The sequence below is a fragment of the Natator depressus genome, chromosome 9, assembly GCF_965152275.1.
Source record: "Natator depressus isolate rNatDep1 chromosome 9, rNatDep2.hap1, whole genome shotgun sequence".
NCBI classification, from domain to species: domain Eukaryota; kingdom Metazoa; phylum Chordata; order Testudines; family Cheloniidae; genus Natator; species Natator depressus.
The window spans coordinates 75781516-75793322 of NC_134242.1; the positions used below are offsets into that span (position 1 = coordinate 75781516).

The 11807-nt window shown below is 46.2% G+C and overlaps 1 protein-coding gene across 3 annotated transcripts in view; it reads right to left on the reverse strand.

Moving 5' to 3' along the window:
- KIF4A (kinesin family member 4A) overlaps positions 1–11784 on the reverse strand; it is a 40244-nt gene extending 28460 nt beyond the window's left edge. Inside the window, exons 1-8 of one of the 3 annotated variants that reach the window (XM_074964491.1) lie at positions 11616–11784; positions 10663–10803; positions 8240–8382; positions 7942–8056; positions 6971–7161; positions 5314–5403; positions 4090–4256; positions 3694–3788 (exon numbers count right to left, since the gene is read on the reverse strand). In XM_074964491.1, the coding sequence (XP_074820592.1) occupies positions 3694–3788; positions 4090–4256; positions 5314–5403; positions 6971–7161; positions 7942–8056; positions 8240–8362 (781 nt within the window). In that variant the 5' untranslated portion in view covers positions 8363–8382; positions 10663–10803; positions 11616–11784. Of the gene's footprint in view, positions 1–3693; positions 3789–4089; positions 4257–5313; positions 5404–6970; positions 7162–7941; positions 8057–8239; positions 8383–10662; positions 10804–11611 lie in introns of all 3 variants that reach the window. The other 2 variants (XM_074964492.1, XM_074964493.1) reach the window with 2 other exon arrangements.
- Between the last annotated feature and the right edge of the window lie 23 nt (positions 11785–11807).

The following is an 11807-nucleotide window of genomic DNA, read 5'->3' on the forward strand; positions in this document are numbered from 1 at the left end:
AGAAAAGCTCCAGTTCCCAGAAGGAAATCCCTCCCTGTGCCTTCTTCCCACAGGTTTGCATAAGAGATTTAATGAAGAAGGATATGATCATGGTTACAGAACAGATGTGCTATGTGGAGTCATATGAAGCACAGCAGGTTAATAACCTTCAATGTTGTCCTAGTCAGGATGGCAGAGGAACTCTTCTTTAAAGACCTGCTCTTTGCTCCAACTGAAAACGCCAAAATAGGGCAAGAACAGGTTAAAGAACATTTTGATAAGTTAGATGTATTCAAGTCAGCAGGGCCTAATAAAATTCCACCTAGGGTACTTAATGAACTAGCTGACAATCTCCAAACCATTAGCAATTATCTTTGGGAATTCTTGGAGGATGGCGAGGTCCCAGAGGACCAAAGAAGGGCAAACATAGTACCTATCTTTAAAGTGGGGAACAAAGATGACCTAGAGAATTATAGACCAGTCAGCCTACATATTATTAAACAAATTTGGAAGCATCTACATGGTAACAGGGTTACAAGGAATAGCCAGCATGGATTTGTCAAGAACAAACCAGGCCAAATCAACCTAATTTCCTTCTTTGTCAGAGTAAGTGGCCTAGGGGATTGTGGGGAATGGAAGAAGTAGATGTTATGTTTATTTTAATAAGGCTTTGTGACAGTCCCACAAGACACTCATGAGCAAACTGGAGAAATGTGTTCTAAATGAAATTACTATAAGATGGGTGCACAGCTGGTTAGAAGACCATACTCAACGAGTAGTTATCAATGATTTGCTATCATAGTGGGAGCGTATATCTAGTGAGGTCCTGTAGGGGTCAGTCCTGGATCTGGTACTGTTCAGTATTTTCATTAACGACTTGGATAATAGAGCGGAGATCATGCTTATTGAAATTGTAGATGACAGGTTGGTAGGGATACAAGCACTTTGGAAGACAGGATTAAAATTCGAAATTGCCATGACAAATTGGAGAATTGGTCTGAAATCAACAAGATGAAATTCAATAAAGACAAGTGCAAAGTACTGCACTTAGGAAGGGGGGCGGCGGGGGTGGAAAAATCCACAGCTACAAAAGGGGGAATAACTGGCTAGGCAGTAGCACTGCAGAGAAGCATCTTAAGGTTATAGGGGATCACAAATTGAATATGAGCCAGCAATGTGATGCAGCTGCAAAAAAGACCAATATCATTCTGAAGCGTATTAATAGGTGTGTCATATTAAGACCCGGGAGGTTGTTGGCACTGGTAAGGCTTCAGCTGGAATACCGGTGTTCAATTCTGGGTGCCAAACTTTATGAAAGATGTGGACAAAACTGGAAAGAGTCCGGGGGGGGGGGGGGGGGAATGATATAAGGTTTAGGAAATCTGACGGAGAAAGGTTAAATTGGTTATGTTTAATCTTGAAAAAGAAAACTTAAGAGGGACCTGATGATAGTCCTCAGATACATTAAAGACTATTATAAAGTGGATGGTGATCAATTGTTTTCCATGTCCACTAAAGTAGGATAAAAAGTAATAGGCTTAATCTGCAGCGAGAAAGATTTAGGTCAGATATAAAGGAAACTAACTAGAAGGCTAATTAAATTCGAGAATAGGCTTCCAACGGAAGTTGTGGAATCCCCTTCACTGAAGGTTAAGAACAGTTTGGACAAATACCTGTCAGGGATGGTCTCGGTTTAGTTGGTCCTGCCTCAGTACAGGGGGCGGGACTTAATGACTCACTGAAGTCTCTTCCAACCCTATATTTCTGACTCAATGAACATCAGAGTCTCATCCTACTAGATTTGGATATTTTTTTGAAAAACCAGAACCAAGGATGAACAGCATCTGCCCTTCTCACCTCCTACCCCATTATCAGAGTGCAACAGATGGCTTATTTTGCTACAGTCAAAGGTTCATAAAGATCGTAGCAATCAGTGATGTTTTAGCATGTTGGACCTCTACCCTTATATCCATTCCGCCTAGAAGAGTCAATGCTGACATCAGCTACAGCGTGATGGTGAGAGTGGAAGATAAGGCACATTTTCTTTCCCCATACTTTGCTAGTTGAACACAGGAATGTAGTAACTGACAGTGTGCCTCATCTAGTCCAGTACCCATCTCTGACAGTGATCAACACCAGGAGCCTCAGAAGAAGAAACCCTACAGTGGGTAATTATGGAATAACTTGCTCCCAGAGAAAGTTTGATCCTAATTCCCACTAGAGGATGTCTTATGCCCCAAAGTTGAGGGTTTATACTTTTTTCCATAGCTCTTGTTTATTTTTAGCTTTTACTATTATAACTTAAGACATTCTGTTATCCAAGTAAAATGTCTAACCCTTTTTGGAATCCTGCTAAGCTAATGGCAGTAATATCTTGTGCATTGTGTGAAAAGCTAGTTATCAGTTTTGAATTGGCTGCCTTTGGAGCTCATTGAATGTCCTTATGATCAAAGGTGAATAGACATTTCAAATCTACCTAGAACCCTACTTCTCTTCAGTGGCTAGCATGAGTTCCTCCAAGTTTTCCGTTCTTCTGCACCAACCCAAAGAATCTTGTTCCGATTTTAAAGGGTGAATGTAGAGGAAAGACTGGTTGAGTCCTCTAATGCAGCAGTTCTCAAACTATGGGGCAGGCCTCCCACGGGAGGGTCGAGAATGTGTGGGTTTAAAAAAAAAAACCTCTGGCTGTCAGCCCCAGATAGGGTGACCAGACAGCAAGGGTGAAAAATCAGGACAGGGTGATGGGGGTAATTGGCACTTATATAAGACAAAACCCCAAATATCGGGACTGTCCCTATAAAATTGGGACATCTGGTCACCCTAGCCCCAGGTGACAGGGGCTCATGCAAAACGGCCGTGCACACCTGGTAGGCAGGGATAAAGGGGACAGCCAGAGCCCCAGCACCTGGGCTCTCCTTCCCCCCCCCCTACACCCAGTCCCTCACCAGGAGGCAGCAGGGCTCTGGCTGTCAACCCTGGGGTGGCAGAAGCAGTGCAGAAGTAAGGGTGGCCATGGGGTTCTATGTCTGCTGTGAAAAGTGATATTGACATATATCACTTTTCACATTGCCAGCCTTATTTCTGTGCTGCTGCACGCTCTCCACTCTGCCTTCATAGCTGGGTGGCGGTATATGTACTTGGGGAAGAAGCGCATAAAGGACTACAGACACAAATAAGTTTGAGAACCACTGCTCTAGTGGATTTAAAAAAAAAAAAAAAAAAAAAAAAAGAAGGAGAAGAATTTTTTGCCTTTGTTTTTGCTGGATTCCTTGGAGATTCACAATGGAAGATCAGCCCTTAACTGAAGGTATATGACTCTTTCAGAGAGCTTTTCTCCCAAAGCATTTCATGCACTTGGGCTAAATAACTGAACACTGTGTTTGATCATCAGACCAAAAAGCTTTCCCCCTCAACTGCATATGTTTCAGTCACTTAGGAAGCCATGATCCAGCTAATCCTTCAGTCCTCAAATTCCAGAAGACAAAGCCTGATATATTCCTGACATAAAAGCCAAACAGAAAGTTTTACTAGATACCTTTCAAGCTCTCCTTATACCTCAAAACCCAGCAAAAACAAGTCTCTCTCCTTTATGTGTCACCTTTAAGGTCAGGATTTCAGAGTGGTGTGCTGTATTTTGTCCTTTCTAGGAATGTCAGAGGTGAAGAGCACAAGCTTGCACTACTGAAGTTGTTTGAAGTTATTGTGCTTCCTTACCTTCCTTTAGTCGGTCTCCCTCAGCCTTGGTTTTCTTTTGCCTTTCGGAGCCAGCAAGATCTACAAGGTGTAGCTTGCAGCGAAAGCTGTTGTTCCTACAGCAGACAGAAAAGTTACACTCCTCAGCTAATGTGTGGTTAGAATGCAAGCAGGATGTAGGGGATTTCACATCAGAGCTGATCCAATGGGTTTAAGAGTGCATTTCTCATCAAAGTGCTGCCACTGGCTTTTGAAATTAGGAGAGCCCAGTGACTGTATATCTTCGAGGCAACTTTTTCTAGAGTCAACCAGTAATGGTTAAAAAGGTTACCTTTTGATAGGCAAGTATGAAATCTCAGACTGACAAGAGACAGGGTTGAATCAGAACTGTTACCGAAGGAGTTCTCGCTTTCTTACTTGTCACATTTCTTTCTCTGTTCGATTGAAATGGTAAAGATTGCATGGGACCGCGAGGACTGAGAGTTCATAGCTGTAGAGGCCACAGTTCTGGAATTGTTTCCCTGCTCCAGACAGAGGACGGTATCTTGGGCACACGCCACATCCCGTTCTGTTAATCCTACAATCTGTGCCAAGAATGAAGAATCTGGTTTCGTTTTCTTGCCTCTCAATATTCAGCCTTCACTTACTACATTACAGATGTGTACTTATGTCTCAGACCAAGTCCCTGCTTCCATCCCACTGTGACCACAACTAGCAAAGGAGAAACACACATTTGCACTCTGCTGTAGTCTAACAGACTTTACCAGAAAGAGATTAATGCTCACCAAGGGGTCCAAATTTGTGCTAACTAAGAGCTGTATTAACTGCTTATAAGTAGGCATATCTAACTGCCATCTAGGAGCCCAGTATGCTGCCACTAACATGAGTCATGCCTCATCTAAAATACAGAAGCAAATCCTCTGAAGGTGCCAGCATACAAAGCTGCATAAGAGAACCTTTGTTCCAGGCATCCATCTAGAACACAGATACTACATATGCCCAAGGTTTTTGGAAGTATGGCACTCAGCAACCCACCCACCATTTGGAAATGGAGTTTCATGTTAATGAAGTATGATTGACAAGCCCTGGAGACAAAAGCTAGTTTATCCATAGAACAGATGCAGGATGAAACAGCAGCACAAAAAACTTTCCCTACACTGTACCCCAAACCCATCTATGGACTTCAGGCCTTCTCTGGGGGACTTAGAGACAGAAGTTAGTTTCATATCTATAGCCAGTGCCTGCCATGGCCATTTTGCTGTAGCTTTCCTCCTTTTGAGTTTGGAGAAGGCATGCAGCAAGGAAGTTTGGCTTCAGGAACTGCAGTAATGTGTTACTTTAAATAAAATCAGGGTTTGAGTTAATGTTATCAGTTCACTGAGAGCTTTAACTAGCTGTGGTCTGAAATCTAGATCCTAATGAAGTCACCGCAGAGCAGGTTTGAGAATCCCCAGACATTTAATTTAGAAAAGAGTTGGAAGTCAGCATTCTTTTGTATCAGCGACCAGCCAGAGTAAAGCATGAGAGAGAATCTGAGACAGCAAGATTATGAATTGCAAAAGTGTGTCTGGGTTTGATTGAAACATTGGACTCTGACCTCTCCCACCTCCCAGTGTGCCCACCTCTGTGGGAACAACGCACCTTTATGCCTTCTTTGGGGTCCTCCCGTATGCTGATTTGAGATCGTTCTCTAGATGGAGACAGCAGGTCTAGAATATCCTCATTGTAGATCTGAAGGTATTTGAACAGAAGCTCAGAACAAGTGGTCCAGGCGGAAGTGGGCATGGAGCATGAGGGACAATAAAGGGTTACGCTGAACCATGCTAACTTTGCAAGATATTGCACACATCTTACTCACTAAGACATGCAGATTTAACTTGGCCCCAGTCCTGTGAGTAGGAGTTGTGTTTTATTAAATTAAATTCTTACACATGTGCCCCACTCTCCATTCCCCATTGGCTCCTCAGTGACAGAAGTTCTACAAGCCTGAGAACCCCAATTCCCAAAAGAGAAGAGTGTGATGCTGGAGATGCTCCTTGCTCATCTGAGGCAAATCTCTCTAAGACAGCGGTTCTCAAACCATGGGGTGGGACTTCCAAGGGAGGCGTGGGAATATGTCAAGGGAGGAGAGAGCTGTGTGCTTCTTGGGGGGGGGCGGGAAAGAGCTCTGGCTGTCAGCCCCAGGTGGCTGGGGCTCATGAAGAAGGGCTGTGCACACCTAGGAGGCAGGGATAAAGGGGACAGCCAGAGCAGAGCCGCGCCACACAGGCTCAGGCTCTCCTTCCCCAGTCTCTCCCTCAATCCCTCACCAGGAGGTGGCGGGGCTCTGGCTATAAGCACCAGGGTGGCAGAAGCAAAGGTGGCAATGGGGCGCTAAGTCTACTGTGAAAAGTGACAAATCTCACTTTTCACATTGTCAGCCTTATTTCTGTGCTGCTGCTGGCACACACTGCCTTCAGAGCTGGGCACCCCTCCAACAGCCGCTGCTCTCCGCTCTGCATTCAGAGCTGTGTGGTGGTATATGTACTTGTTGCGTAAACGTCTACAGACACAAAGGGGGGTGGGGGGACGCATTGATCAAATAAGTTTGAGAACCACTGCTCTAGGAAGAAATGCAGTAGTCCTATCCCCATTATAGATTACAACAGAACATTCTAGGAACTGTGTCCCAGGTAGCACGCATAAAAGGTTAGACTTAGTAGCCAGATCTGCACACTGATCAGGAAAGCATGCAGTCCCATAAGAATGGTCTGACCCAGTAGGGCAAAATGTCCATCTAACCCAGTATCCTGTCTTCCGATAGTGGCTAGTGCCAGGTGCCCTGGAGAGAATGAACAGAACAGGTAATCAAGTGATCCATCCCCTGCCGTTCATTCCCAGCTTCTGAAAAACAGAGGCAAGGGACACCCATCTGCTACATAGGCTTTCGTTCATGAGAAGTTATAGGTCCCTTTCTAAAGTCCTTTAGATTCCCCTTTATACCAGCTCTCCTGGTTCAGCTGCCACAACCCTACTCACTGGAGTGTTACAAAAGAAAAATAGAAGGGGAAAAAAAAACAAAAACCCCCACACCAGACTATTTAAATAACCACAATAAGGAGGCTTTATGATTTAAAAAAAGACTAGGAGCCTAGTTGAATCTGGTTTCAGTCCCAACCAAGACTCCAACATAGTGTGTGACCTGAGGCTTCGATTTTAATAAGCCCGGCTGCCTGAAGAATTTGACCTATTTAAGCCTCACTTTATTACAAAGTTTGCTTTTAATTCCAGATATTTTGAAACTGTAAATAGCTTTTACCTCCAAATAAGAGACTTTCAGGGTGAATTCCCATTCCAGCCTCTGTTCTTTTTCCTGAAAGAGCAGTTTGATAACACGAGGAATGACCCCAACAGTAGGTTCATGCTCTTGATCAGCAGTGTAAGTCCCTCCCATAGAATATGTTTTTCCAGAACCTGTCTGTCCATACGCCAAGACAGTAGCATTATACCCTGAAGAAGTAGAGAATGCCTGGAATCAGGAGGAGGATGGGATCATCTAAGAAGAGACCTTGTCAGATTGGAGCATCCTAGTATGCTTCCGTGTGAAGTGTCCTCAGAAGCTAGAATCTCCAATTCAGAGAAGCATTGCCACTCACCCATTCAGTTTACACAGCATAAATGCACAATTCATAGTCTGCTAAATCAAGAACAAAAAGCTGAACAGAACCAGGTGCCTTATCTGGACTATGAAGTATGAGGTGAGATTTGTTAATTAAGCCTAATTTTATGGTTCCGACTAAAGATGCCAGAAACAATTTTTAACTGCTCTGTCAACCTTCCCCTCCCCACAACATCTTAGGTAACCAGTTTCAAAGTTGAAGCATATAACATTCAAGTGTCGGACTGCAGATCAAACAAACAATCATAAAGGATCTTAACATAATCCTGGTGTTTTAAGTCAGTCCATCCATTTTTGCTTTCCTTGAAGCCCAGTGAGACTGCACAACTCATCTTGGTGGCCCAGTGGAATACCATGCTAGCAGTAAATAGGCAGGATTTAGCACTCACCACTTCAGCCTGGGATTGATTTCTAATCAGAAAAGCATTTTGTTAACATGGAAAGGTATGGTGGGTGAGGGAAATCAGAGTGGATAACCAAGTGATCTTTCCTGGCTTGACAGGATCTTTTCCTGTTTCACTTGACTTTGGAATGCCACCCTGACCACAACTGACAGCATTTTTAAAAAGAGATTTCACTTAGTTACTATGAACAATCCAACAGGCTCTCACCTTTGAAGATGCCCCGTATCAGAGGGGCAACAGATCTATTGAAAACTTCCTCCTGCTCAGCAGATGGGTCAAACACAAAATCATATGTGAAGGATTTATCGTTGCCTACAATCACCTGTGGGAAAGATGAGAAAGCAGGTAGTGACACATACACTGCAGTTTATGGGTTAATTTACTCGATACTAAATTCAGGTCATTTACAATGGTGCGAGTCTACAGAAATACCACTGACGTCAATAGAGTGATTCTAGTAAGTGAAAGATTTTGACCCTTCATAGTCAAGACATCATTTACTTACCTGTGGTTCCTCAGGCACAAAGGATAGACACATCTGGCATCCCTCACTGATCTCTTTGGGGACCAAGGGGCGGCAGCGGAGTACCACACGCACAGGAATCACTTTCTCATCCTCTTTCACCATTTCAGATTACAATAGCTTCCCTAAAAAAACCAAAGACATAGAGTTAAGTGTGTCTCACTGTAAGTATCATCAGCTGGATTTCCTTTATCAGGCTTGACAGCCACTCTGGGCATTAAGACACATTCAGCTTCCACACAGTCTGCACTGGTGTTTGTTTACAACTGGCATAAGTTGGAAAGAGTCTATGATCCATTATATCACATTCACTGCACAAAGAAAGATTACCCAGAGAGAGTGAGAAACCCTAAGTTAGCAGTTTCTGAATAATTTAACATTTCACTTCAAAATTAGATCTTAGGACACTTGGGGCTCATTTACACGAGAAGCACTAAAGTGGCATAGTGCATCTGGTGAAGACACACTATGCTGACAGAAGGGAGCTCTCCCATCAGCATAATAAAACCACCTCCATGAGAGGTGGTAGCAATGTTGTGCCATCCACTCCAATGCTTATGTCAGCACAATGCTGACATAACCTGTAATGTAGACAAGCCTTCAGAATTGTAAAGACAGCCTGCTGTAAGTGACCTGAAGCAGCATCACCTACCCAAGCACATAAACATACCTCCAAAGCCTCTGCTGCTCAAAGCTGTTCCAAGGACCAAAGTAACTAATGACAACTTGATTGGTTTGATGACTGCAAATTAGAATTTCAGGGCTAGCCTTTAACTAACCAGAATCAGGTAATTTCACTCTGACAATCATAGAATATTAGGGTTGGAAGAGACCTCAGGAGGTCATCTAGAACAAACCCCTGCTCAAAGCAGGACCAACACCAACTAAATCAGCCCAGCCAAGGCTTTGTTAAGCTGGGCCTTAAAAACCTCTAAGGATGGAGATTCCACCATCTCCCTAGGTAACCCATTCCAGTGCTTCACCACCCTCCTAGTGAAATAGTGTTTCCTAATATCCAACCTAGACCTCCTCCACTGCAACTTGAGATCATTGCTTCTTGTTCTGTCATCTGCCACCACTGAGAACAGCCTAGCTCCATCCTCTTTGGAACCCCCCTTCAGGTAGTTGAAGGCTGCTATCAAATCCCCCCTCACCCTTCTGCATGCTAAATAACCCCAGTTCCCTCAGTCTCTCCTTGTAAGTCTTGTGCCCCAGCCCCCTAATCATTTTTGTTGCCCTCTGCTGGACTCTCTCCAATTTGTCCACATCCCTTCTGTAGCATGGGGGGAGCAAAACTGGATGCAGTACTCCAGGTGTGGCCTCACCAGTGCCGAACAGAGCAGAATAATCACTTCCCTCGATCTGCTGGCAATGATCCTACTAATCCAGCCCAATATGCAGTCAGCCTTCTCAGCAACGAGGACACACCGCTGACTCATATCCAGCTTCTCATCCACTGTAACCCCCGGGTCCTTTTCTGCAGAACTGCTGCTTAGCCAGTCGGTCCCCAGCCTGTAGCGGTGCATGGGATTCTTCCTTCCTAAATGCAGGACTCTGCACTTGTCTTTGTTGAACTTCATCAGATTTCTTTTGGCCCAATCCTCCAATTTGTCTAGGTCACTCTGGACCCTATCCCTACCCACCAGCGTATCTACCTCTCCCCCCATTTTAGTGTCATCTGCAAACTTGCTGAGGGTGCAATTCAACCCATCATCCAGATCATCGATAAAGATGTTGAACAAAACCGGCCCCAGGACCGACCCCTGGGGCACTCCACTTGATACCGGCTGCCAACTAGACATTGAGCCGTTGATCACTACCCATTGTGCCTGACAATCTAGCCAGCTTCCTATCCACCTTATAGTGTATTCATCCAATCGACTTTTTTAACTTGCTGGCAAGAATGCTGTGGGAGACGGTATCAAAAGCTTTGCTAAAGTCAAGATATACCACATCCACTCTCCCCATATCCACAGAGCCAGTTATCTCATCATAGAAGGCAATCAGGTTGGTCAGGCATGACTTGCCCTTGGTGAATCCATGTTGACTGTTCCTGATCACCTTCCTCTCCTCCAAGTGCTTCAATGCTTGGAAAAAGGATGAACAGCAACAGAAAGAAAAAACACTAAAGCTAGGAACATGTGGAGTAGTAAAGACCCAATTCTCTCTCCTCAGCAGCAGGTGGTGGCTACACTTCTGGTCAAGGATTGCTGTAGACTTTGCTGCAATCTCTCATCAATATTCTGCTAGTAGGTGTCTGCAGCAGATGCTATTGTCCTGGATCCCAAAAATGTAACCCCCACCCCTTGCTATTTAGTTGGAAAGGAGGTTTTTGTTTGTTAGGAAAAATAGTACAGCTGATAAAAATATCAGTTTTAACAGGAAGAAAGAAGGATTTGTGTCACCTGAGGCTCTGGAGAGATATGAGCAGCTTTTCGCCTCCCTATTCCCTAAACGATGCTGACGTGCTGTACAACCTTCACTTCCCTGAGCCTCAGTGTCTTGCACCCGTTCTGTGTCCAGTCACCATAGTAACAGAGCCCCTTCTGTAAGAGAGCATCATCATGCCACACCATCAACAGACATGGCACTGCCTGCCCCAAAGCTTCCCACGGAGAAATCGTGACAAACCGACCAGGAAGAAAGCTCAAAACCATTCATAAAACACTCATTGGAGGGAAGCCAACAAAGGGAGGGATAGCTCAGTGGTTTGTGCATTGGCCTGCGAAACCCAGGGTTGTCAGTTCAATCCTTGAGGGGGCCATTTAGGGATCTGGGGCAAAAATTGGGGATTGGCCCTGCTTTGAGCAGGGGGTTGGACTAGATGACCTCCTGAGGTCCCTTCCAACCCTGATATTCTATGACAATCCCAGGCTTGGGCTGACTCAGGCAGCTCTAGCGCCGGGGGCCGCGGCACGGGGCTCCACTGCCTCAAGCCGTGTAGCGCGGAACAAGGGCGGGAGGCGACGGCGAGCGGCCCGTGGTGCTTGCAGGGGCCTCCCAGCACGGAGACGGTTCCGCTCCTGCCGGGGGGGGCGGCGGCTCAGCCAAGCCGGGGCGGCGGAGGCTGCTCCTAGCTGTACCCCCGTTTCTCTAACTCCGAGGGGCTGAGGCGAGGCCCCGTGGGGAAGCCAGCGGGGGACACGGCCGAGCTCTGCACCGGGAGGCCCTGCCCAGCTCCGCCCGCCCCGCGCTCAGAGGGTCACGGGGACGCCGTGGGGGCAGCCCAGGCCCCCGAGCGAGCCAACACCGGGAGAGCTCGGATCCCGCCACCCGCGGGCCTGAGCGGCTCCGGAGAACAAGCCGGCCCTGGGCCGGGCCGCAGAGCTCCCGGGCCGTTCGGGGGAGAGATACCTGCCTTCGCGGAGGCCCCGTGACAACGACCAGGCGCCAGCAGCCCAAGCCCGGCGCCCCAAGTCAGCAGGGCCGCGGGAAGCTGGTGCGGAAGGGAACCGCCGCCTGCCTGAGCCTTCGGCCACCACTTAGTAACCCTTCCCCTTGTCCTGGAGCTTTAACCGCCAACATTCAAACCCGCCCCGCCCGCCAATGG